The following is a 27,032-nucleotide window of genomic DNA, read 5'->3' as shown; positions in this document are numbered from 1 at the left end:
AATAAGAGTGAAGGCCAAATGGTTATAGTTAACCTGCACTGGCTGGCCTCATCACTTGTTCTCTCTTTTGATGTTTTGCCACTGTCAGATGTAGTTAGCATGTTGCTGTCCTCACTGTGCACCTCCATCGTAATAGAAATGACACATTATCTTAGATGCCCTTCGCTTCGGGATAGCCCCGGGCCACTTGGCTTGTGGGCATAGCAAGCTCTCATTTGATGCTGTTTGCAGATGATTCACACCACCTGTACAGGTCTCCCTTTTGGTGGCTGCCACACTAGGCTGTTACAGTACCAGGGCACTGTACCACTCCAACCGCATGTTGACTAATGCTTGCGTTTTAACAGACTTTCTAGTAGCGCTCGTGTCGGTTGGGAGAATGAAGAAAAGCCCAGCTGTGGTATGCAGCACAGGAGAACTGATGCTTATGGTATGGTGGTTTTTCAGTGGTGTCAGGCTTCTCCCCTACACCGCTTCAGAAGCCTGACACCATGTGAGAGTTGGGAGAATAGTTACACTTTGAACAGATGGCTCCTGTCCTTTGTGTTTAAATGGTTCCCTTTTTAAGTTGCTTGAGAAAGCCCAAAGAGAAGGTCTGACACATCATTTGCAGAAGGAATAGACTTATTCAAGAGGTCTGAGAATTTGTCTAAAGAGTTAAAATGTGGGGTGGCTGGAGGGCAGGGAGAGATGGTAATTTACTAAATGTTTGTACGCTAGTTAGTACAATGGGGCCTTTTGGTGTTGCCACAATATAAATGTTAATCAAAAGTCTGGGCTACCAGGTCATTCATTACAAGAGGTGCCTAGGCTTAGGCTATGTCAACACTGCACTCTCATCAGTAAAACTTTTGTCGGTCAAGGGTGTGAAAAAAACACACCCCTGCCCAATGAAAAGCACAGGTGTGGACAGCGCTCGCCGACAAGGGTACCCCTCCTAATTGGAGGTGGTTTTATTTTGTTGGCAGGAGAGCTCTCTCCTGGTGACAAAGACCAGCTACGCTGCATACCTTACAGCTGCACCGCTGTAATGTGTGCAGTGTAGACATAGCTTTAATTACACACATAATAGAGAGCTCAGAGGCACCTTACCAGGCATGCCAAGACCTGAGTGCAGGATTTGATTCTTCTTTCAAGAGCCAGTGACCTCCTGAGTAACTCTTAAGTGCAGTGTAAGTAATGAAGCTTCCTGCATTCCCATTTGCCCAAGAGAATGAGACTTTCCTTCTCTTGAACTAGAAAATCTCCCCAGGAGGACCAGTCAGAAGGGAAAGCCAGAACAGCTGCAGATATTGCACAGTTGTCTGAGTGAAGCCCTGCTGGTTCTGAACGGGGAAGATGAAGTAATATTTAGTGCTGGTCAGAAAACAGAATGTCCATCCCATAGAAAATTTTAAGGTTTCATAAAACATTTCATCCTGATTCAGGACACAAATTAACAGCCTCGGAAATATTCTGTGGACAGAAATTCTGAAATTTCAAATGTGGAGGCCTGGAATGGAATGTTTCAGCACATTGGGGGCAGGCTGTTGTCAATTTCACTTTCTCCTGGCAGGCAGAAAATGACACTGACAAGAGCCTTCCAGGTGGGGACTGTCACTTCGTGTTCATAGTGGAAAATTGAATTTTTTGGCAAAATTGAAAATTCCCTGAAAAAAAGAATTGATTTTGCAAAAAGGGCACTGACAGAAAATTCCTGAACAGCTGTAACAGCAATGTCCAGGTGGCAGGAAGCTTTTGTTTTGCAGAATATCTAAATGCAGGGTTCACAGCCAAAATTACAGAGCAAACCATGTTGCGTTTATACAATCTAAATAAAGCTACTAGGCAGTGGCAATGCCCCCGCCCCCAGGCAGAGAGAGACTGGGCTGTCTCTCTGCCCCGCAGTGTTAGCAACTCAGGAGTGGGCAGCGGGAGACGTGGAAAGTGATGGGGGAAAATTAAAACCTGAAAGTCCCGTCTGTCCTTTGCGTTGTGTCGATTATTCTCTGGTAACTGCTTTGTGTATTTGCTATCCTACCCTTATTTATCGCTGCTCAGACTGTCTTTGGAGGTTATGACCATCCTCTGTCGCTGTGAGAATATTGAGACGTCGGAGGGGGTCCCACTGTACGTAACAGGGGTTGCACAGGTAATAACCCACCAGCTTCCTAACATTGTGTCTAACCACCTTCTCTCCCTTCCATTTTGTGCAACAGCAGCAGCAGGATAACATAAACACTAACTTTTCCTCCAGTGGGACAACTACTACATCTCAACACCCTCCTCTTTTGCCCCCTTCTCTGGTGTTTGCCTTCTGGTGCACTCCATAGCTCTGTAGGTAATGTAGAGAGATGCTGCTGACGTATTCCAAATTCAGGGCCAGGCTGGCTCCTTTCAATAATGCTGCAGACATTCCCTCTTTCCTATGAGGGCACTGTCCTGATCGTGTGCCATGTGAGAACACGGGCCTCCAACACTACATGTCAATCGCAAACCAAACCCAGGTCAGGCTTATTTGAGATGGGAGAGGCAAATTGTGATGTAGGGTTTTTTTTGTTCAAGTTAAAGCTGTGTGTGGAAAATTCCTAATGTGACCGGCTCATTGACTTGTTCCCAAACTTGTGCTGTGAGATTAAACCAAGTCCTTCTATTCCCCACATGGCGGTAATACCCATCTTGAATGTTGTTGTGTTTTAAAAGCACAGTATGGAAAGAGCCCATCTTGTTTTGCTTCACATTTGACTGATGTTTTTATGGCGTCTAAAGCATCTGTGTAAGTGCTTATTATTCATCAGTGAGTTTCCTTCCACTGGGCTGAATCTTGGTCCGCTCCAAGGGCTCCTGTACGCTAGAGCTACAGCAGAATCGGGGACTCATTACCGTATTTGTTACAGTTCATAGCGTAGATAGGACAATTAAGTGTTCCCTAACACAACCACAGCCCTGTATTAGCTGTTAAGTGTAGCTATAAACTTGCCTGGCAGAGATACCCAGTTGTATGTACTGTACAGCAGGATCTGTGTAATCAGCTCCCATGCCTGCATGCCAGTTTAATTAGGGTGATTGCAGAGCGCAGACTCGGTGCAGTACATTTGAATGATTTCACAGAATGGTAAAGTGGCTTGTTCAGTGGATACTGCTGCCTACTCATATCTCATGCTTGTGAACTGATGTTCGCTGACATAAACCCTCTGACCTGTGCCTCTTTGATTTGATTCAGAGCTGGTTTGTAGTGGCTGCTAGCCAAGTCACACTTACTCTCCTATAATTGTTTCAAAATTCCAATGCCTTTTATTATATGTATCTGGATAGGAGTCTGGGGCGTGCACACAGCTCTATGGTTCTATCTAACTCCTGACAGGCAGCGTCCTCTGTTCTTCCAATCACTGACCTTCACCCTCCTACGCACAGGGCTCTGCCAGTGTACTTTGGTCCTAACTAGCAGGACTCCAATGCAAGGAATGAAGAGGAAAAAGGATCGGATTGATACACCCCAATAGCTTAAAATTCCTGTTTGTTTAGCTGATACTGAAAAGTAGCCGTGGCCCTAGAGGGCCAAGGGCTCTCCATTTCCATAAGCTTTGAGTCACTGAGGAAATGGGAGACTGCTGGGATGCCTGGAGCTGCCCCGAAGCAACAACCTACATCTGGATTAGAATTCCCAAGCTCATACACCCAAAGTGGGGTGGCTCTCAGTCCTGGGTTTCATATCCTGATTACCAGGACATTAGTTATTTAAAAAATCAACTCCTGTCTTGGACAGTGAGACTGGGAAGGATGACTACAGGCCAGGATGTGTTTAAAATGTACTTGTGACTCTTCTCTGAGCTCTTTTCCTAGAGTACTTCTTGATGAATGTCTGAGCCTATGGGGTCTGCACAGGTATTGTGGTATCTGTGTAGCTACTCCAGTTAGAGAGATGAAATCTGGCCTAGTGTTCTCAATCTGATACTGTACTTTTAAAACTAGTGACACTGACCAAGCAGATCATATGCTGCCTTTTTATTGGGCAATTTGTAATATACAAACTTTCAGATAGAGGGGTCTTTGCGGGTTAGCCTGTAACCTGCTAGTTAACTCAGTAAAAGGGAGGGGGTCACATTATCTTGTTCAGTCTGGCTTCCCGGCCTTTCTCTGTTTAGAAGATGTCTAAGCATTATTTGAAAATCTTACTTCCTTGGCCAAAATGACCTCTCTAATTATGAACCGCGTCACTGGACAGCATCCTTTACATTACCTATAAGGAGTGTGGCAGGTAGCCTAGGGCAGGAGGTAGAGGGGAAACGCTGACAGTGTGTTACCTGGAAACGTGCAAATGTTCTACGTTTTTTGGCAGGATTTCCCTAGAGATAATGACGTTACAGCCCAGGTGCGAGGACGTAGAGACGGCGGAGGGGGTAGCTTTAACTGTCACAGGTGTGGCACAGGTACAGTAACTCCAAAACATCATTTCAGGAATGCATGCCTCTAACCTACCTCCTAATTTTTTCCTCTTAAAAGGTTGCTGTAGTCCAGGAACAGAGGTTATCTGCTCTGAAATGAATTCTTGTATGACAACAACACTGTCCCTGTTGTCAGTTCATACGACAGCATGTCCATGGAGTGAGGGAGGGATGTGACTTCTCCCACCCTCCACAGAATCATTGCTTTTTTTCCAATGTTCTGTCTCATTCATTCATACAGCATGAGGTGTATATTGATGACGTGACCTACTTCTAAAAGCTGTAACGTACCACAGTGCCCCTTGAGCTCTGTCATTTCCCAGAACTGAACCATTTTGTTCTGAAATCACATCCTATTGCTTTGCATTTCCTAGAAATGTAAGTAGCAAATGGCCTTAAACCCGTGAAAGTCTACTGCCTTGTTCTAAAGTGGGAGTGCAGAATGTTGTCTTTATAACAAACATGAGCGCACTGGCATTTCCAGACTGTCATGCGCAGCAGAATGCGTGTATGCAAGCCCCAGTCATCAAACGATAACCTGTATCCACACTGATGCTTCAGAGAGTATAGTCGTGGTTAGAACACAGGACTGGGGGTCAGCAGATCTCTTCCAGGCGTTCTGTATGGCAGGCCAGTTAACCACTATGTGGCTGTCTCTCTAAAATAGGAATGGTACTGAGCTACCTTTCAGGGGACAGCAAATTAATTCATTAACATCTGGAAAAACTCTGAGAACTTCAGATGGAAAGTGCTAACACAATGTAAACTGTTGTTGTTGGTTCTTATATGTCAGTCTTAGCAAATCATTAATTTCCACTTGACTGCTAACATGTTCACATAACCACAAAAGTTCTTGCATATTGGGCCAAAGTGAGGACCAAATGCAGGTAGTTGTGCACTTCACGTTGTGGTTTCATACATCCAGAGACTCTCTTCTGTTTTAATAACGCTGTCTAAGTAGCCAGCTCTCACTCTGATCTAATTCTGCAGCATTCTTTCCTAGGAAACCCTGATTGCCAGGGGCTTTACTGTGGCAATAGTATAATGGAGAGCTGACTATGATACCAACTGATTCAGCGTTTGCTATGACACGTGCTGCTGAATGTCCCATTTTAAAATCCAATGCAGAGCTCACTTGATTTATTTTGTATCCTCTCATAGCACTCATTGCTCTTTGCTGCCAAAAACAAGAACCCCAATAACAAATGTGTTGCTGTCCTCTGGATCAAGAATTAATTTTAAGGATTTTTAACTGTTTGGGGTATAATTGTAAAGGAATCCACTGGTCACAGGTAGCTCATATAGGTTTTAAGCATGGGGTGGGGAGACCTACAAAATAAGACAAATATTTCCATAACTTTATGAAGTTCCATTAGAAAGGCTTTTAAGGTAAATCAACTTTTTTCCTTTGTGTTGCATTGTTCCACTGTGGTATTGTACTAGTGCATGAAGATAGAAAATGACACTGACAAGAAACCAAAGTGGAACTGACTAGTTTGTTTGCCTTCTCCAAGGCATGCAGCAAGCAAGCAAAGGATCTTACTCCGGAAAAGTTTGATGCTTTGTTTTGATACTCTAAAGTGTTTGTAACATAAATAAGGACACGCTTCAAAAAGAATGTCCCTGGGCAGTGACCCTTTAACACTTGGTAGCACATCACTTTCTGTGTCAGTGAGGTGCTTTGGGAAACACTGGTATTGGCAGTATTGCTCTGTACCTCTACACTAAACCCTGCAGCTGGCTGGCTTGTGCCTTTGCTCGTTTAATGCCAGTTTGACCTGGGTCTGGGCAATACTGATTGGCTAAAATGGGACTCTTTTTGCAGAGGCATTTCGACTTCATGCCTGCTGAAAATTCCTTTAATTGTTTGAATGGTATTTGAAAAAAATCACGTGCTATGGCTGTGCCCTATGTGACAGGCTGGAGGCATGTGGGGGTCAAATCGTAAACTCCGTTTGGTGTTATGATGCCATTTGGACTGTAAACTTCCTGTCACTTATGTATTTTGACCTCCATCCAAGACATGCTGGGAAAACGAGTCTGGTCCTGACAGGGGCAGTTTTTTCTGGGCACCGTGCTTTGCTAGGGGGTGGGACACCTCCTAGAGGGTCCTCCGCTCTAAATGGTGGTTCTGTACAGGAACAATAGGTTTGCTGCCAGGAGGACTCACTACACACCAACCTAAACAGGCAGCTGGGACAGCTGCAGTTTCTCCACTTGACCAGTTAAGAGGAGAGACTTCAGTTAAGGAGGGGGTTCTGTGAGCTCAGAGGCCTTGTGACCGTTGCATTCAAAAGACAAGGCCAAGCTGGCAGGAAGAGGTGCCTGGCCTAAGGATGCTAACACCAAAGCCAGGCCGCACAGGAGTGGTGAGATCGAACTGGGGGGTTGAATATAGGAGTGTTTCCATAAATCTGTAACCCTTCGCGTTTTAAGAATCCACTGTTAGTGGTTACAGAGATTCTTTGGTTGAGCTGGTGTTCCTTGCTTTACTGCCACGTCATCCCTGCAACCAGAGCTTCCACAGCCAGGTGGACCCTGGGGAAACGTGTCTAAGCAGGGGCTGAGGCACTGGTTCCAGGGTCAAGGCAGCTGGACTGCAGGGTCCCTCTACCCAAGAGGGGTGTCAGATATGATGTCCATCTCTGGGAGTGCACCTGAGATCCAGAGCTAAGAGCACTGTCCCAGTGCTGAAGCACAAGGGATTCAGTGACTCGATTGCACTGAAATGGCTCTTTTATGAAGGGAAGCTGTTGGAAGACACACAGCGGCAGTTGATCTTGGTTCGTGCTGTGCATTCTGCTGCCGAGTCTATACAACTGTTTGTGGTATTTGCAAGACTCCTGGTCTGAAGCCCAGGCTGAATGCGCTAAGACAGCTGACTTGTGCAGGGACTCTGCATTGCATGGCCCTTGCGACCCCCTCTTGTGTGACAACCACAGATTGCTCTCTTGGAAAAAAGGCAATCTCACAGCTGGAGTACTGCATGCAGGTCTGGGCAGTCCATCTCAAAAAGGATATATTAAACTTGGAAAAGGTACAGAGAAGAGCAACAAAAATGATTAAGGGTATGGAACAACTTCTATATGAGGAAATTAAAAAGACTTGGACTGGTCAGTTTAGAAAAGAGACGACCAATGGGGAGTATGATCGAGTCTATACAGTCATTAATGATGTGGAGAAAGTAAACAAGGAATTGTTGTTTTACCCCTTCATGTAACAGAAGAACCAGGGGTCACCCAATGAAATTAATAGTTGGTGGGTGTAAAACAAACACAAGGAAGTATTTCTTCACACAATCACAGTTTCCCTATGGAACTTGTTGCCAGGGGATGTTGTGAAGGCCAAAAGTATAACTGGGTTCAAAAAAGAATGTCATTCAGGACAGGTCGGTCAATGACTGTTAGCCGAGATGGTCAGAGACACAACCCAGGCTCCAGTTGCCACTAAACCTCCAATTGCCAGAAGTTGGGACTGGACAACAAAGGATGGATCACTCAATAATTGCCTTGTTGTGTTCGTTCCCTCTGAAGCATCCAGCACTGGCCACTGATGGAAGACAGGATACTGATCTAGATGGACCATTGGTCCAACTCAGTATGTCATTTTCATATTCTTATGACTCCAAGATCACTTTCTTGAGTGGTATCAGCTAATTTAGACCCCATCATTTTGTACATGCAGTTGGAATTGTTTTCCAACATGCATTACTTTTCACTTCTCAACGTTGAATTTCATCTGCCGTTTTCTTGCCCGGTCGCCCAGTGTAGTGAGATCTCTTTGTAACTCTTCACAGTCAGCTTTGGACTTAACTATCCTGAGTAATTTAGAACTGTCTGCAAACTTTGCCACCTCCCTACTTACCCCCTTTTCCAGATCATTTATGATTAGATGTAAGGGTCGTTTCAGAGCACTGCAATGCCCTTTCCTCTCCCAGCACTAAGTCTGCACCCTCTGCCTGGGCAGTGTGCTTGTTATACAGACAGAACTGCACAGGATCGTTTCAGGGGACAAGACAAGATGTCACGTTTATTATAACACAATTTGATTTATGACCAATAACTAATATCTAATACCTATGTATATACACCGCCTCCCCCCGCCCCCCCAAAATGTTCTGCAGCTGCTGTATAGTTACCAGTCCTGAATGTAGCTTGGGTTCGTAGCTTGTGGTGGCTCACTGGCCAGGAAAGCCGGGCACAAGGAAGGGCTGGGTCTCTGTTGGGCGCGCACCGATGCCCTTCCATGTTGGCAGCAGAGTGTCACCCTCCAAAGTCTTCCATCTCACCCATCCTTTTTGTAGGCTTTAGTTTGAATCCAGAGTCTATAGGTCTTGCTGTGTCACGCTGCCTCTGGGTCTGGTGTGATTGATCACCCGTCTATTGCAGACATGACTTTCAGCCTGGGACCTGGCTTTGATGTTTCTTCAGTTGTACTTTTGTTCTTTTCTTTTGAGGGTGGACTCTTCTTGCTTTGTCAGGGCTGTTGTCTGCACCTTCAGCCGTTGGTGTTTACACTTTATTTCATCAGGACAGGCTGGGGCTGGAGGTTGAGTCCATCATCCATACATACCTTATTCACACGTCTAAACTACACTAACAAGATTACAGCAGGATTTTGCAAAAATGGAGTTAGCATTTTAAAATGGAGTTTGGGAGAAGTTAAAATGGAGTTTGGGTTACAACATGGGCAAGTGTAAGGAATGGCAAACAGCAAACAGAAGTTACAATATAGATAAGTACAACGAATGACCGTGAGCAGAAGTTACAATGTTGAAGCAGTGCAAGTTTCAGTGATTTAAGCAGCAATTGGATTGAAAGTGAAACTCAATTAGCCAGTTATTAGGGTACCTGGCTTTATGAATGAATGTAGTTTCATTCATAAAACTTTACTTATGAAGTTATATCAATTGAGTGAACAATTAAAAACAATTTCATTGGTCAGTTCTACATGCTGAAGCCCTGAACGTTGCTCCCCTAGGTGGTAGGGTGAGACGTCTAGGAAAACACATCCGAGAACTTCTGCAGCTGCGCCCCGGAAGTGCTTCGTGCAGTGCTTTGAAGTTGTTGGAGGACTCTCAGCCTCAGGGCAGTGTCAGAATCTTAGCCAGTGGTAGCCGAATCCATCCTCCTTGCGGTGCTGTGAATGTGGCAGCGCTGCCGAGAGACACGGCCCAGCAGGGTTTTGTTTCTCTTAATGGAATGAGGCCCTCCACCACAAGATGGCTCAATTCAAGGAGCCCAGAGCAACTTGCCAGCTGCTCAAGAGTCACCTCTAAGTAGCATGAGAAGGTGCAGATGGCACGAGCTGTCCTCTGTGCAGTGGCAGCCTGTGACGCATCCCGGGGTACCCAGGGCTGCGAGGCACCTTGCTACCACCTGCCCTTGGCGTGAGGAAGCCTTGTCTGTGTGGTTGTGGATCAGCTCCCTGACTCCACCAGCCAGGCCTCACTATGTGCAGGTTAGCAGTAGGCACACACCATCCCCGGAGCGCCCAGAGGGGGAGCACCCAGCCCCTGATCCACTGAAACTCCGAGTCCCTACTCCCAAAGGAACAGTACACACCACTTACTACTGTTCACCCAGGATCACTGGTCCCCTTAACACATAGCACATAGATCTCTTCATAGTGAACACAACACGGTTATTATGGAAGAGCAGAGATTCAAATGATAGAAAGTAATTACACTAGAGACATGGTTACATATACAAGAGAATCATAACAGGCTTGCTAGTGTGGAAACGTAACTCACAAGACATTTCCCGGTCTCCCACAGGACAGCTCGCTCCACGTCCTTTTCCCAGCGTTTTCAGCCAGGATGGCTGTGATTCCCACCCTGCCCTTCATAAGATCAAGCTCACTGGCAACTTGTCTTCACTGCCTGAAGGATGGAAGAGCATCTCTCTGCATCCCCCAGATATACCAGCCCAGACTTTTGATCTTCACCTGAAAAGAGCATCCCCCCACCCTCCATTTACCGCTTCCTGTTTATTTCCTTCTGAAATCTCCACAAGCTCTTCATTAACATTTGACTCGGTGTGCTAATAGACCTGTTTTGTAAGACACACAATGGTCCTCTGGGAGAGATGGCTCCCCCTCCGCCCTGCAGAAGCCTGTTTCCAGGCACACTGCCTTTGCGTGACCTGCCTTTAACTAGCAGGCCTAGAGAACATCATTTTTAGAATATTACATAACTCCCGAATCTTTTTCCTACCTCCATCAGTGATTTTCGTGAGCATTTGACACAGGCTTTCAGGAGAGACCTTACCTGGCATTCTTTCAGTGAACCCCGGGGATCCCTGTACCACTGTATACCCCTGTGCCCTCTGCTAGTTGGCATCAGGAGATCCTTGGGTCACATAACCCATGGAAACTTCAGGTCACAGCATGCAATGCTTCACCTTAGTAATCAGCAGTGGGCACTCAGATTAAGATGGAGTGTAGCATGTTGGGATCTGCATTTTCCATGAGCTGCAGCTCTCTGTTAACAAAAGGCAGCTACATGCTAGATTAATAGAACTCCACAGCCACGCCGTTAGCACTGAGTGGCAGCAGCTGCAGCATGTGCCTGGGCTCTCCACAGGGTAACGTACTCCATAAGGTTTGAATTTAAACTAAGTTTATCTTAAAAGAGCATGTCCCATACCAAGAGAACCGTCTCGGAGCCCGGCGGGTATATGGATCTTGGATTATCTTAATGGAAAAGCTGCTGGGAGTTGAAAGTTGTTGTGTTTTACTGCAGAGAGATTGCAAGAGAGCTTGACCTGACCAGTGACCTTGTCATGATGATTCCTTGGTCAGACCCACTTCCCCCAGGGGCCTCCAGGGGTGACTGTACCCTTTGGGGAGATGACAGTCTCATCTCCCAGTAGTGAGCTGGACTGCCATGACAGGCTGAGCTCCCCATCTGAGCCGCTTGCAGGCTTGGCTGGCAAACTTCCTGTGATGGGCAGGGTCAGAGCCCAGCAGACCCCGTGTCTGATGGCCCGCCCCAGGTGCCGTTTCTCATTTGGAACGTGACTTGGAACGTTGATTTCCAAGTGCTCCTTGGACAAGTCTGGGTTTTTCTCATTCTCCGGCGTTTGTGTTTGTGGAAGGAGTAGCCCTAGCGAGGGAAGAGCGAGAAGCAGGAAGGTAATTAAATGTGCAATGTACGTTGCTCCTTGGGTAAACCCCTCTCTCATGTATTTTGGTATCTGCATGGTAATGGTGGCCTTGGTCAGGTCACCTCTGCAATATTTTTCACCTGTTAGGTTTGATTGGGTACTGTTGGCATGCGCACTGGACCAGCTTCTGGCATTGGCCAGTGGAGTCACCTACCATCGCTGGCACTGACGTGGAGGTAACTGCAGTGATCCACCCTGCAGAGGTCAGCTGTAGTCATGGGTTTGGAGAGGTCTCTGCCTCTGCTCTCCATCTCTGCTCACTCTGCAGCAGCCGTTCCGTAGCAGCAATGACTGCCAGTGCTCATTCAGTTGTGTGTCCTGCACTCTTGCTGTTGGTGTTAATGAAATAGCCAGGCCCCCTGGAGTGCTTGTAGCTTGGGAGGACCTGACAGCCTGGTGGCAGGGCTGCTGCTGTTGCTGAGTGCCTGTCTTCCTCTAGACTGACCTTTATCTCACTGTGTTTCCTCTCCTCTCTCCAGGTGAAAATAATGACCGAGAGCGAGCTGCTGGCTGTGGCTTGTGAGCAGTTCTTGGGGAAGAACGTCCAAGACATTAAGAACGTGGTGCTTCAAACGCTGGAGGGGCATCTGCGATCCATCCTAGGTGTGGTGCAAGTAACCCTGCCACTGACATCCCAGTAGCCAGCGCCTTGAACGGCGTTTCCGCTCTGTGTGTACAGCTCTTGGTGGCTGCTTCCCTCGCTGCCCTCTGGATACTAGAGAAACAAGCTAAGCTTTTCAGCATCACCCTGAACAACTGCTTTTCATAGTCGGAGTTTCTGGCATCTTTCTCGTCATGTGAAAGTGTGAAATTGAGATGTAGGCAGGCCTGGCGAAGCCTGGGCCGATGTTTGTGCTGTCACATCCAAACCTGACCCCCCTTTTCCCAGCTCTTGAACAGCCAGGAGATAACATGGGGCCTGTTCGTTCCCTGGTACCTCCTAGGCTTACTGCCCACCTGTTGTGCTTTTCCCATTGTTCGTGCAATAGCGCTTTGGCTTTGTTTCCTTTTCCAGGCACCCTGACAGTTGAGCAGATCTATCAGGACAGGGATCAGTTTGCCAAGCTGGTGCGGGAGGTGGCAGCTCCAGACGTGGGCCGCATGGGCATCGAGATCCTGAGCTTTACCATCAAGGTACCGACGGGCAAAGGGAACCCCACAGCTGGACAAGGAGAACCCACTGGGCCAATTGGCAGTGCTTATGGGGCAGTAACCTATCGGTCCTGACTTCTTTGGAAAGGTCTCTGTAGGATTTACAGTCTGCCTGTGCCCTGCTAGAGTTTCCATAACAGCAGCTACAGACTGGTATAAAATATGGGCCATACATTCAGTTCTCTGTATGCAAAGTGCTGGAATTCAGCGCCCCACCAGGGCCGGCTCTGTAAACATAGTTGCAGCTCCCCTATCGTGTGGGAGTCACAAGGGCATTGCACAGAGAGCTCCTCTGCCTCCTCAGCGTGGTAACCTTCCCCCTTTTGCATCTCTTCAGTTCCCAGGCGGGCTGGCAAGGCAGGTTCGCATATCCTGGAGCGAACCGGCTACTTTGTTGTTGTGAGCACTAGGTGCTCTGGGAAGGAGGGGTGGGGGTCTGGGATAGAATGACTTGCGGTAGATGATTTTGAAGTATCTCCCTCTGTCTAGGATGTGTACGATAAGGTGGAATATCTAAGCTCTCTGGGTAAGACTCAAACAGCCGTTGTTCAGAGAGATGCCGACATTGGTGTGGCAGAGGCTGAGCGAGATGCCGGCATTCGGGTACGTTCAGCAGCACTCCCCCAAAGGGAGTGTCATCCTTCAGCTGCTTGCCAAGGCTGCTGATGTCCTCGCGTGTCTGAGTGTGTGGTGTGATTCCTTCCTGCAGGAGGCCGAGTGCAAGAGGGAAATGCTGGACGTCAAGTTCATGTCAGACACTAAAACGGCCGATTCCAAACGGGCCTTTGAGATGCAGAAGGCTGCCTTCAGCCAGGAGATTAACATTAAGGTGAGAGCGTCCTGCTTCCCCCTGGCTGGACTTCTGACTTGGAGATCAATAGCAGTGGGTTCTTTCCGGCTGCCCTTCTCTGGGGTCTGTGGTTAGTCATCTTCTCTCCCTTTTTACACTGATAAATGCTGAAGATGTCGCTTGTCAACCAGATTTGTAGACTCTACATTCCAGGTTAGTTGCAGTATTGGCAAATCCTTTGAGTAAGAAACCATAGGTTCCCCAGGCCTGGCAGCTCTGCGGATGTGTTGGATGCTTAGGGCGATGTGTTCTGCCTCAGAAGGGAGGAAGAGAAATGCTCAGAGCACCTGAACTGGCTGGTTCATTAGCCACGAGGTGCAAGAAGAGGTGGGGTCAGTTTCCCAGTTAGACAAGTGCTGCCTTAGCCTGAGGTTTCCCAAGTGGAATCCAACTGGCCCTGATGTGTTCTGGTGCTTGTCAGCCACTAGCTCCTGGAAGGGAGGGGGACAAGGGGCTGGGCACATGGGGACAAAAAGCTGTGGAGAAAGTCTGAGCAAAGCTGGGCAGTCGCTGGCCCAGCAGAGTTCTGAGTGCTCCTCACAGCACGTTCTTCCCCTCCTGTATTGGGGGGCTAGCTGGGACTGGGGGAGAGCGGAGTGGAAGAGTGTTCCAAGGGACAGGACACGGGCTCCTCCACGCCCTGCTTGGGACTAGCTGGTAGGGAGAGCACCTCGCTGTGACTCCAGCTCCCAGGATGGGACAGGGAGGATTCCCTTCAGGAGAGAGGGAGCGTCTGCTTGATTTCCCAAGAGAGCAGTTACCTCTTCTCTTCTCTGCAGGCTCTTACACCTCTCAGGCCAAGGCCACTCACTCTGGGCGGTGAGGCATTTGCAGGTCATCCTGTCTCCTCTCCGCCAAGGTCCTTCTGCTTCCCTTGCTGGTGAAGGCAGCAATGTCAATCTGTCACTGGGTCAGCGGCCAATCTTTTCTGTTCAGTTAGGGTTAAGGGTGGGCACAAAGAGCCTTGTAAATGGACAAGTGGGTCAGGGCTGGAAATCCTGAAGTGACTTTGTGTTCTCAGTTGCAATAGCAAGGGAAGAACAATGCTGCTGATCTCCTCAGAGCCAGGTTCAGAGCTCCTGCTCCCACTACAGATGCAGACATCGCAAACTCCTAAAATAGCCCAGGGAGCTGTATTCCTTCCCCATATTGGGGAAAGCGAGGGCAGCAGCTGCTGCAAGGGGAAACTGTCACCTCTAGAGCTTGCTGACTGGGTGAGTGAGTGAGGTTGGGAGAAAGTCTGGAATCAGGTGACCTTTGAGAAGGGGGAGCGCTGCGCTCCAGCCATCCATTAATCCCTGGTGCTGGGGCAGTCACTTGAGCTCTGGGGTTGTCTAGATCAGGATATCCAGCGTCCTAGGAGGCAGATAGCACAAGGAGGGGTTCCCCTTCTTCATGCCTCTGAGGTCTCAGCTAGGCTTGGGCAGGCAGAACTAACAGCTTTGTAAGCTAAGCCTTTGGAGTCCTGGCTGTGCGCTGTCCCTCTCTGTGTACAGACTGCCGAAGCCCAGCTGGCCTATGAGCTGCAGGGTGCCCGGGAGCAGCAGAAGATCCGCCAGGAGGAGATTGAGATCGAGGTGGTGCAGCGCAGGAAGCAGATTGACGTTGAGGAAAAGGAGATCATCCGGATGGACAAGGAGCTGACAGCCACCATCAAGCGGCCGGCAGAGGCCGAGGCACACCGGATGCAGCAGATCGCCGAGGGCGAGAAGTGAGTGGCCCAGTGGGTACAGGTGCCCAAACTCAGTCTGACAGCATGCGAAGAGCCTGAGTTGCACGGGAGCAAATGTAGCTACCTTTGAGTTGAACCCTGCACTGGGAGCAGTGGGGGTCCCAGCATGCTGAGCCTGGCCCAGGGGGCTCTCGAGGGCCCTTCCAAGCCCTACTGTACAGAAGCCCTGCTGTCCACAGCAGCACATTGCTAAGGAGCGGGACTCTGGGCTCTTTCCAAGCAGGGGTTGTTTCCTTTCCAGGGTGAAGCAGGTTCTCATTGCACAGGCCGAAGCAGAGAAGATCCGCAAGATTGGTGAGGCAGAGGCCTCTGTCATCGAAGCCATCGGGAAAGCAGACGCAGAGAAAATGAAGCTGAAGGCAGAGGCTTACCAGCAGTACGGTGACGCGGCCAAGATGGCTTTGGTGCTAGATGCTCTGCCCCAGGTGAGAGGCTCAAGCGCCAGTCGGTGAGCCAGCCCCTCTGCAGGGAGGGGGCTGTGGGAAAGGTCAGTGAAAGTTTTGGCTCTGCTGCGCCTGTGAATCGCACCCAGCACCGTGCCAGCGCCTGGTGGCTAAGTCCTGGGCCAGATTGGGTGCTCAGAGCCTTCCTGCAGTCAAGCACCAATGGGGACATGCTTGCAGGTGCACTTTTATACCCGAACCTTTTTGAAGTCTGGCCAGCAAGTTTGCAAGCAGCCCCCTCCTGCTGGAAATGAAGGTCCCTGGTTCATTCTGATCTTCTTCCCCTGCGCCTCCACAGATCGCTGCCAAGGTGGCCGCTCCGCTGGCTAAGGTGGACGAGATTGTTATCCTCAGCGGCGACAATAATAAGGTAATAATAAGATAATAATAAGATAAGCTGTTAGCAGCAGGACAGTGGGGTGGGAGGAAGTTTTGTTTCATGGTCTCTGTGTGTATATAATGTCTTCTGCAGTTTCCACGATATGCTATGCATCCGATGAAGTGAGCTGTAGCTCACGAAAGCTCATGCTCAAATAAACTGGTTAGTCTCTAAGGTGCCACAAGTACTCCTTTTCTTTTTTCTTTTTAATAATAAGGTGACGTCTGATCTGAACCGTCTGCTGGCTGAGATCCCCGCATCTGTGCATGCCCTCACTGGCGTCGATCTGTCCAAGGTGAGCTGGGACCAGCGGGGCTGTCACATGGAGAGCTAAGGCCTCTTCCCACTTCAGGGGACCTGCCCTTAGCTTTGTTTGTGGTTTTATTACATATCCACAGCACCGGTTAGAAACCCCTTCGATCCTACCCCTCCCTACACCCTTTGAATGTTATCGGACTGAGGAAGCTTTCCACTGCTCTGACCAACATTGCTTGGGGGGTCACTGTGCAGAGTTGGTGGCCCCACACTCCTGGCCAAGTCATGGCTGCAGTTCCTGGAAGGGAACAAGGGAGATCCCTTCCCATGATGTGCTGTGGGGGCAGAAGGGGGCTTTCAATGTGCCCTCCACCTCTCAAAGCTCAAACCTATGTCCCTGATGTCTTCCCCTCTCCCTGACGGCTTTCTCCCCATCGTCCCCAGCCTTTGTTCTGGCTGCAGAGTCTCAGCCCGAGAGCCTGGGGCTGGCTCTCTCACCTTCCGCGTCCCACTGCAACGCTCTTAACAGCTTCTCTCCTCCCACCCTGCAGATCCCCCTGATCCAGAAAGCCACGGGAGCCCAGGCATGAGGCCGCCAGTCCAAAGCTAGTGACGACAACTCCCCGTTATGCACTCTTACTTCAACTGCCTTTAACACTTGGGAAATCCTTTTATATCAGAGACAATTGGAAGTTCATTTTTAAGCTCTGGTGCCTTATTTTGTAGGACCAGAATGATGCATGTTAAATTGGTGTCTTTTTCTTAAGGGGAATTTATTTTGTAAGTTTAATTGTGTGTTGTATTAGTCTGGAGTATCGATTTGAATCCTCGGTTATAATTGGCAGCTTGTCTGGTCTTGCAATCTTGGTGCCTTGAAGTTCTCTGTCTTCTGTTTGGAGCTCAGGGGCAGAGAGGTCGAGAGGGGTGAGCTGGAAGCCCGGGGGCTCAGGGATGATTCACTGGGGCAGTGAGGAGCGTGGATGGAGGGGTTTGCAAACTTCTTCCTTAGGGCAGAAGCCTGTTTCTGTAGCGCTCTCGGTGCGTGGAGCTGCTGGAAGAGAACCCTGAGCAGGACGTCCTCTTGTCTGCCCGAGTTACAAACGTGATCTAGCGAGTCCCACGTCCTTTCGCTCACAACTGCTTTTGTGGTCACCCGCTGGCTGGCCTCCCCTGTACATTACCCCCAGGGCATGCAAAGCATAGCAAGATTGCCCTGAGCCAAGCTCCCAGGACCACTCTGAGTTCTGAAGGGCCCAGTCCAGGCTAGGGGTTGAGAGAGGAGCCACCCTCGGGCGACTTCTTACTCAATGCATGAGTCCTATCAGAGCCTGCTGAGATCTGCCCAGCCAATTGCATTGTCAGGGTGTAGGTCTCAGGGCCTGCCTGTGGCCATGCCATGCTGCCGCATACGTGGGACGTAATCCGGGGGCCACGGTTCCTCCACTGCTTGATTCAGTCTCAGAACGTAGCTGCTGAGTGGCTACAGTGAGTTCTCTTGGCAGATCTCTGCTCAGGACCTGCCTGAGAGCAGCCAGAGCCCTGGGGCCAAGTGTGGGATGAGCACGGCTCTGGGAGCGCCTCTTTCTCTCCTGGCTGTTGCCTGCGGTGCACAGTGGCATGGCTGGACGCGTGGCGAGTACAGGCTCTCTAGTGTGTGTCAGGCAGCTGCCCGCTCCCGTGGGAAAACTGCTTGCAGCCCCACCAGATTGAGTCTGTCAGTCAGCGGCGTGAAGCCAGCCTACTGTCCCAGGTGTGTTGCAGACCCTGCCCTGACGCTGGGAAAGAAACTGCTCCTGTGGGAAGCCAGCTGCTGTTCTGGAAGGGCCACGGAAGTCACGGCTCTGCTGGCTCCCTTTTGTACACAGCCTCTGAACGGCTTCTCTCAGCAGCCGGCAAGGCCCAGCCCAGACACTGCAGGGGGCAGTGTAGCCCCTTGGCTTCCTTCATCTGGGCCCTGAGGTGCAGCCTGCAGGGGCACTGGGTTGCGGAAGGTTTGATCTGGCTGGAGCTGTGCATGCTGGGGCCTGTGCTCTCCAGGCTGAGGATGGCGGGTAGCCAGGGTGCCGGTGTGACCGCGGCCCGGACACTGCAGTTGTTAAAATGCCGGAGCTGCTGTCCGTCAGCACTCCGGCTGGTACAGGTGCAACAGGGACTGGCCATGTAGGCACAGCCGGGGGAACGAGGAGGGATCTGGGCGTGGTGGGGCTGTAAGCCCTCGCCCGGGTGGGGGGGTTCCGGGGCTGTAATCCAAACACTGCCTGATTGTTGGTTGTTTTAATTTTGTTGAGCACGTGGCCCAGAGTCCTAGCTCCATCTCCCGCGCTCTCCCTGCCATTCCCCCCGGCTGCCCTCCTTTGGCATGGATTGCAGGGGGCAGCTGGCTCTCACAGAAGGACTTGGTCACAGAGGCAGACTGTGCAGCTCCAGCTGTCAGGCGCTGTGGATTTCAGTCCTGGGGGTCCCCTCTGAAGCTGTGTGTAAGGGCACAAAGCACCAGTCGTGCTATGTGGTGGCCGTGGCAGCAGCAGGCGGGAAAGCAGCCGGCCCCTGCTGCAGGCACAGGATGAGTACCGTGTGAGGTGTCACTCGCGTCCCAAAGCTGTTGTAATCCTGGGCTGCTGTGTCGCAGCCTTTCCTGTCCCTTGGTGTGACTGATCCCGCTGCTGTAGGTGCCAAGCTGTGCCAACGGCCACTCTGCTGCTGCCAAAGTGTCTTCTCCTGCCAGTGGTGGCCAGGGCTTTCCTCTTCGTGTCCGTTGCAGTGCCCTCTCTTGCCAGCTCCTCTTCTCCTGGTGGTTTGTCCAGCTCAGGGTGGGCACAGCAGGGCGTGGGTCGCTCCCCCCAGCAGGAGGGCCTCATGCCAGGGCTCCTGGTGCTGCTTGACCTGCCTCGGGGTTGTCTCAGTTGTTTTATAGACAGCTAGCCTGTGCGGGTGGTGTGCTGGTCTGAGTGTTCTTGCCCTGGTTGGAGTTGATCTGCGTTATAGGGACCAATCCGGAAGCTTCACAGGCCTAAAGAGGGGTAGGGGATTAAACTAGGGGAAACTGTGCATGGCAGTAGGCCTTGAAAATGCTCTGACCTCCAGTCTCTCACGTTATCGGGTTAGCAAGGACACAGGCACCATGGCCGGCGGGCAAAGGTGCCAAGCCCATCAGCATAATAATAAAGCTGCTGGTGGTGGTGAACTGGGGGGCCCAAGGCCTAGTGCCCACAGGGCCAGTGCCCATTCTCCCCCTGCCCTCAGTCCTCACGCACAGCCCCCTGCTGCTCTGCTCCTGGGGCCTGCAGTGTGAATCCTACGCTGAAGTACAGTGCCCGCTTCTGTGACAGCCCCTGGCACATGGACACCAGTTTCTTTCCTTGCCAAAGTCAAACTCCCCAGGTCTGCAGAGGAGACGTAACTGGCTGCAGGCAGCAGTAGACGGTTTCTTCCTCCTCCCTGCCCCGGCTGGGTCAGCACGAGGGGCTCTGGCTGTCTTGTGCGTCCCGTGGAAGACCCTCCCTGCAGAGCAAACCCGTGGCTTTGACGGGGAATGCCCTGGTTTCCCACCATCTGTGTCTTTCCTCAACACTGTTCTGGCCGTGGGGTGGCTTGTGAAAAACTGTCCGAGTTGTGTGCGCTCTGGCAGGCTGCTACCCGTCTCCCTGCAGCTGGGACGGTGCCTCCCTCTTTGGGAGCTGGGGGGTGAGTTCAAGGATGTGACCGGATGTGTAATGTAGAGCTGAAACTGGGTCTGGCCGGATTTCCATGGGGAAACACGAGGAATGAAGGAATGTCCGGCCTCCTGGGGTTCTCTCAGGGCTGAGGCTAGCTCTGCATCAGGAGGGAGGAGCTAGCTGGACAACAGGAGGGGAAGGGATGGTTTTATCTGCTGGCTTGCGCATATGCCCCAGACACACTACTCTGTATATCTGGAACTAGCTTATTGCGACGGCAGGCCAGGAGCTGACTGCTCTGTAAAGGCTGTTCATATCTGCATGTAAATTGTGCATGCCACAGTGCTGCTGCTATGTTACATACTGTGTAATAAAGAGGCAGCATGACCATGCTGCACTGGCTGTCGGTCATGCCCTGCTCTGACTCCTTCCTTCTCTGTCGCAGGGCAGGTTCCACTTCCCCTCAGGGCCCCCAGCAGGCGGAGGGAAGGGTCTGCTTGTCCTGTGCCTCCCACTGAACCCCACAGCTGCTGCTGGAGTTAGCTGGAGGAGCCGGCAGACATAGGCAGTTTGCAGGGGCTGGCCTGCAGGCAGCATTCAAAGGGCCAGCCTTGCCCTGAGAACTGGCCTCATCCCAAGCCTGCTCTGGGACCCACAGCTCTTCAGCTGGGCCAGAACTCTCCCTATTTCTCTCTTATCAGGCCCAGGTGGGCAGCCTTGGGCTTCTTGCCAAGCTCACCTGTGTTTCCTACAGGGTAGCACTGCCGGTTTCAAGCTGGGAGCCCAGCCTCATACCAGCTGCTGGTAGATGGCAGGAGGAAGCCACTGTGGATGGGTGCATCACTGCACCAGAGGGGCCCCAGCTCGCATTTCGCCTCCAAGGCGACCACCTTGGCCAGCCTTGCAGAGTCCATGGCAGAGGTGAGGAGAATCCTGCCACCCTCGGGCCTGGTCCCGGCTCTGACCACTCAGCCACACTGCCCTCCATGTCCAAGTGGATTTACCAGGCTGCTGCCAACAAGCTCATCTTCCCTAGGTGAGTCAGGCAGCGGAGTCTACTGAGCCCAGGGGAAGCATCCCACAGCTCCACCTGCCCCAGGCTGGCGGTGCTGCCTGCCCTTAGCCAGGGCTTCTGCTGTCCCAAAGGGGTAGTTAATCCCTGCTCCAGGCAGCACTGCCGGAGCTCTGACACCAGACAGAGCCTGAGGCTGAAATGGGGGCAGTGCCTGGGGAGAGCTTGGCTGAGGGGCCAGTGCCTGCAGCTGCAAGAGGGCAGTAACAGCAGGGATGTCAGTCCCGCAGCTGGGCCAGGCTGGCAGGAGCCCGTCGCACAGCACACTCTGGCCTCTCCTGGGGAACATGGCTGTTCTGGGCTCTCCTCAGTGCCTAGCCATGGCACATGGAGACTGGGTCTGGCCCACACTGCTCCCTGCATCAGTGCAGCCTGGCCACAGCACATGCTGGGACCTGCTGGCTGAAGGTGAGGGTAGCTGCCACATGCTGACAAATTAGATGCAATCTCTGGGCTCTTGGTTGGGCAAACAGGCATCCAGCTGCATTGTCCCAGCCACCTACCATCTGCCTGCCCTGAGCCTCAGTCACATTCGCCCTTCCCGGGAACACATGCTCAGCCCAGTGGGGAGCTGGAGCTGGTTCACACCGGTTTTCGCGAACCAGTTGTTAAATTTTGAAGCCGGTTTAGAACCAGTTGTTAAAGGGGTGGGGAAGCTCAGGCGGGATGGACAGGATGTGGCCCGCGGGACCATCCTGTCCCTCCCGCCTGAGCTCTCGGCTGGGGAGGCTCCCGTGTGAATTTTTACTGAGCCTTTGGCGGCCCTTTGGCGGCAGGTCCTTCACTCGCTCCGGGTCTTCGGTGGCGGGTCCTTCAGTGCCACCAAAGACCCGGAGGGGCTGCAGGACGTGCTGCCGGAGACCCGGCGCGAGTGAAGGACCCGGTTCTTGAGCTTCTGGCAGCTCATCACTGGCTCAGCCCTTCTAGAAACTGGGTTTAAAGTGAGTCCCTGTCACTGTACATGGACTGGGGCAGCAGCACCTGCTGTCTGCTTACGCTTCCTGCTCTGGCCAGCTGCCAGTCCTCAAGCTGTGGCCTCTGCAGCCTCTGGGCCCCGCAGTGTCCGGCTAAAGGAGCAGCGTGTGGCAATCGGAAGCTAAAACCGGTAAGTGTTTCTGATTTTCTATCCCTGTCCATTTAGCTACTGCTCTGCCCCACAATGGGTCCTGGCTGCCCCTGCCTGCCCTGCTCCCCAACGCACCTGCCCCTGCAGCTCACCGTGGACGGTCGGCTTGGTCAGGGCATCCCAATCCTGCTAGCCTTACAGTAATGCCTGTGTAGGAGAAACCCTGAAGCAGGGCAGGCCTGGTCACCCTTCCCCCTCAGCCAGGACAGGAACATCACGGGCGTGGGGTCAGGGTTGAGAGGAGTGGGAGGAAGAGCCCGGGCTGGGTTAGCGGGGGGCACTGGCAGAGCTGCATGTGGAGATATCAGTCGTCTTACAAAACCACTGCGAGGCGTAGGAGGTAAGGACAAAACTTGGCTCCTGCTTGGAAGCCGAGCCAAGATCTGGGTGTCTGGCAGCCCCCTGACTGAGGGACCCTGTAAAGACAAACAGCTGAAGAGTGTGCGTCTGACGCCTGTGGAGCTGCAGATAGTGCAGGGTGGGGACAGTGAAAACTTCCTGAAGTCCAAGCAGAGGCTGAGAGCTGGAGGACCCCTTATCTAGGAGCAAACACATGGGCCTGGGCCCCCAGGCACATCCAGGGAGCAGGGCGTGTGTGCAGGCCAGGTCCTGGGGTCCTGCACCAGAGGCCCCGAGCCGCTCTGGCTGCAGCACCGCTGGCCGTGTGTTTTCCCCACCTTGGCCTAGCTCTGGCGCTGCAGCGAAGGGCCCAGCAGTGCCTAGTGGGATTTACAGGCAGCAGGTTTAACACAAACCAGCGGAGTGTTTTCTTCACAAAGTGCACAGTCAGCCTGTGGAACTTGCTGCCAGGGGATGTTGTGAAGGCCAAGACTACAACAGGGTCCAAAAAGAATTAGATTCGTTCCTAAAGGCTGGTCCATCAACGGCTATTGGCCGAGATGGTCAGTAACACAACCCCATGCTCCAGGGTCCCTAAACCTCTGACTGCCAGAAGCTGGGACTGGACGACCGGGCTGGTCACTCGATCATTGCCCTGTTCTGGTCATTCCCTCTGAAGCATCTGGTGCCAGTCGCTGTCAGAAGACAGGACGCTGGGCTAGCTGGAGCATGGGTCTGACCTGAGGAATTAACCCAGGGGGGTTGGGGGGCTCATTTCTTTGCACACAGAATTGGGGAGGTCAGTAAATCATCAGGTTAAAACAAAATGTTTGTGCTAAATAAAATAAGTAAATAGGTCAGTAGGCTAAAAAACCAAACTGTCTCAGCCACCTACACCCAGGAAACTATTTAATATCAACTAAAGAACAAAAATCTAAAGTTTCACAAAGGTAAAGAGGAAGAAAAGAGGAAGTCAAACCATATGCTGTGCGTGTGGCACCGGAAATGGTTCCTGCAAAGTAACCAAGCCAATCCAAACCTGTAAGATGAAACGGACAGTACACGCAATAAAACGTGTCATGTATATTTAAAGCTGTAATGAACCCTGCATCCTTCCCCCCAACCCCCCATGTTTGTCTAATCAACTCAGCATAGAACTGCTGAATGTCAAATAAAGTATGTCAGAAGCAAGAAGCCTGCCCAACAATCAGTGGGGCCCCTGGGTGATTGAGGTGCTAAAGGAAGACAAGGCCGTTGCAGAGAAGCAAAATGAATTCTTTGTGTCCATCTTCACCACAGCGAATGTGAGGGCAATTTCCCACACGAGTCCTTTTTAGGTGACAGATCAGAGGAGCTGTCCCAGATTGAGGTGTAAATAGAGGAGGTTTTGGAACAAACTGATCAATTAAACAGTAAGATGTCACCAGAACCAGATGGTATCACCCAAAAGTCCTGGAGGAACTCAGATATGAAATTCATAGAATCGTAGACTTTAAGGTCAGAAGGACCATTACGATCATCTAGTCCGACCTCCTGCACAACGCAGGCCACAGAATCTCACCCACCCACTCCTGTAACAAACCCCTAACTTATGTCTGAGCTACTGAAGTCCTCAAATCGTGGTTTAAAGACTTCAAGGTGCAGAGAATCCTCCAGCAAGTGACCCGTGCCCCACCCTGCAGAGGAAGGCGAGAACCCCCCAGAAATTGCAGAACTGCTAACTGCGTTATGCAATATATCGCTCAAAGCAGCCTCTGTGCCCGATGCCTGGTGGAAGCAAACATGATGCTGATTTTTTTTTAAAAAAGTCTCCAGCGGCGATCCTGGCAATTACAGGCCGGTAAGCCAGACTTCAGGACCAGGCAAATGGGTCGAAACTACAGTAAAGAACAAAATTATCAGACACAGAGATTAACATGATTTGTTGTGGAAGAGTCAACACAGCTTTTGTAAAGGGAAATCAGGCCTCACCAATCTATTAGAATTCTTTGAGGGGGTCAACAGCCATGTGGACAAGGGGGACCTAGTGGATACAGTGTACTTAGACTTTCAGGAAGCCTTTGACAAGGTCCCACTCTAACGTCTTTTAAGCAAAGTGAGCACTTAAGGGATAAGAGGGAATTATTTTTGTGGATCAGTAACTGGTTAAAAGATAGGAAACAAAGGGTAGGAATAAACGGTCAGTTTTCACAGTGGAGAGAGGTAAATAACAGGGTCCCCTAAGGATCTGTCCTGGGACCAGTGCTGTTCATCATAGTCATAAATGATCTGGAAAAGGGGTAAACAGTGAGATGGCAAAATTTGCAGATGGTACAAACTACTCAAGATAGTTACAAAGCAGACTGTGAAGAGCTACAAATGGATCTCACAAAACAATGACTGGGCAAAGAAACCAGATGAAATTCAATATCAATAAATGCAAAGTAATGTATGTTGCAAAGCACAATCCCAACTATACATAGAAAATGATGGGGTCTAAATTAGCTGTTATAACTCAAGAAAGATCTTGGAGTCATTGTGGAGAGTTCTCTGAAAACATCCCTCAATGTGCAGCGGCCGTCCAAGCGAACAGAGTGTTGGGAATCGCTAGGAAAGGGATACATAAGACAAAATATCATAATGCTGCTATATAAATCCATGGTACGCCCACATCCTGAATTCTGCAGGCAGTTCTGGTCACCCCATTTCAAAAAAGATGTATTGGAATTGGAAAGAGTACAAAGAAGGGCAACAAATATTATTGGGGGTCTGGAACAGCTGTCTGAGGAGAGATTAATAAGACTGGGACTCAGAGTAACAGCCGTGTTAGTCTGTATTCGCAAAAAGAAAAGGAGGACTTGTGGCACCTTAGAGACTAACCAATTTATTTGAGCATGAGCTTTCGTGCGAAGAGTGGGACTGTTCACCTTGGAGAAGAGATGGCGATGGGCGGATATGATAGAGGTCTAAAAATCATGGCTCGTGTGCAGAAAGTGAATCAGGAAGTGTTATTTATCCCTTCCATAACACACAAACCAGGGGTCTTGCAATGGAGCTGGTTTAAAACAAACACAAGGAAGTATTTCTTCACACAATCACAGTCAGTCTGTGGAACTCATTGCCAGGGGATGTTGTGAAGGCCAAAAGTAAAATTGGATTAAAAAAAATTACCTACATTCATGGAGGATGGTCCATCAATGGCTATTAGCCAAGCTGGGCAGGGACACAACCCATGCGCCGGCTGCCCCTAAAACTGACTGCCGGAAACTGGGACTGGATGCCAGGGGATGGAGCACTTGATAAATTGCCCTTTTCTGTTCATTCCCTCTGATACATCTGGCACCGGTCACTGTTAGACGACAGAACACTGGGCTATTGGTCTGACCCAGTGTGGCTGTTCTTAGGTTGCGGGGAGGCTGGACCTGCCCGGGGGCTCCTGTCCGGTAAGCTAGCACAAGCTGAAAGTCTCCTGGGTGCTGCCAGCTGGTTCCCCCAGGCCAACCCTGCGGGCTGTGGAACGCTGGGACACCTCCCACCCGTCCCAGCTCCTAGGAGAACACAGGAGCCCCAGCAGCCTCCCCACCCCTGTGTTCCCTGCCAGGATCAGAGCAGCTCCAGCCTGGGGTCCTGCTGCAACCTGGGCAGTGCCGAGATGCTGGCAGGGCTGCTAGGAGAGCATGGGCTCCCACCCAGGTGCCAGGGCAGGGCCCCTGATAAGCAGCAGGCTCTTGCCTATCAGCACCTCCTGCACAGAGCGCCCCATCCAGCCCCTTATCACAGGCCTCGCAGGCGAGCGGCTTCCAGGAACCCTGAGCCCCACCCCTCGGCCAGGCACGCAGGCCACGCACACAGTGACACCCCAGGTGAGTGCCCCACACATGTTCTACCCAGGGTTCCAGTGGAGGAGCCCCTGCCCTCAGCAGGGTTGAGGTGACACCGCCAGCCACCCTCCCTCCCCCAAGGCTGAGCCCTGCTCTGTGGCGGGGCATGTGGACACATGGACACCGGCATCTGTCCCTCCCCAACCTAGCTGCCACCAGTTATTTGGGTGCTGAGTCCCTCTGAAATAGCCACGTGTTGCTCTGCACCAAGAACAGCCTCTACCACCCCACCCCCACCCCCGTTGGCTGTGCCTAGCTTGGCTCCCTGCCTCAGTGGCTCTCCTAAGAGGCATTTGCAAAGGCCCAATGGGAGGGGGGAGCAGAGCAACCCCGGGGGTATGGTCTAATCGCACAAGCCTGGTTCTCAGGCCTGCTGAGTCTGCAGCTTCCTCAGGCAATTTCAGGGGCACACCAGGGAAATGAGCAATGCCTGGCTGGGGTGGGGGTCCCAGAGAGGCACTGCAGGTGTAGTGCTGTCACAGGATGGAGCAGGTGCCAATGCCTAGACCTGCAGGGATGGGAGCAATCCACGGCAGTGCTGTCTCAGGTACTGACCATCCCTGGATGTGCCTCTGTGG

The 27,032-nt window shown here is 51.2% G+C and overlaps 1 protein-coding gene across 2 annotated transcripts in view; it reads left to right on the top strand.

Moving 5' to 3' along the window:
- The window catches only part of FLOT2 (flotillin 2), a 31,736-nt gene extending 11,274 nt beyond the window's left edge, over positions 1-20,462 (top strand). Inside the window, exons 3-12 of one of the 2 annotated variants that reach the window (XM_074974765.1) lie at positions 4,319-4,409; positions 12,070-12,193; positions 12,606-12,724; positions 13,232-13,345; positions 13,452-13,571; positions 15,089-15,303; positions 15,566-15,749; positions 16,066-16,137; positions 16,364-16,441; positions 16,953-20,462. In XM_074974765.1, coding sequence (XP_074830866.1) covers positions 4,319-4,409; positions 12,070-12,193; positions 12,606-12,724; positions 13,232-13,345; positions 13,452-13,571; positions 15,089-15,303; positions 15,566-15,749; positions 16,066-16,137; positions 16,364-16,441; positions 16,953-16,991 — 1,156 coding nt within the window. In that variant the 3' untranslated portion in view covers positions 16,992-20,462. Of the gene's footprint in view, positions 1-2,040; positions 2,132-4,318; positions 4,410-12,069; positions 12,194-12,605; positions 12,725-13,231; positions 13,346-13,451; positions 13,572-15,088; positions 15,304-15,565; positions 15,750-16,065; positions 16,138-16,363; positions 16,442-16,952 lie in introns of both variants that reach the window. The other variant, XM_074974766.1, reaches the window with a different exon arrangement.
- Positions 20,463-27,032: the final 6,570 nt, after the last annotated feature.

Source organism: Natator depressus, chromosome 17, assembly GCF_965152275.1.
Source record: "Natator depressus isolate rNatDep1 chromosome 17, rNatDep2.hap1, whole genome shotgun sequence".
In the NCBI taxonomy this organism is placed as follows: domain Eukaryota; kingdom Metazoa; phylum Chordata; order Testudines; family Cheloniidae; genus Natator; species Natator depressus.
The sequence above is the reverse complement of the archived record's forward strand: the minus strand, read 5'-3'. Positions and strand labels throughout refer to the sequence as shown.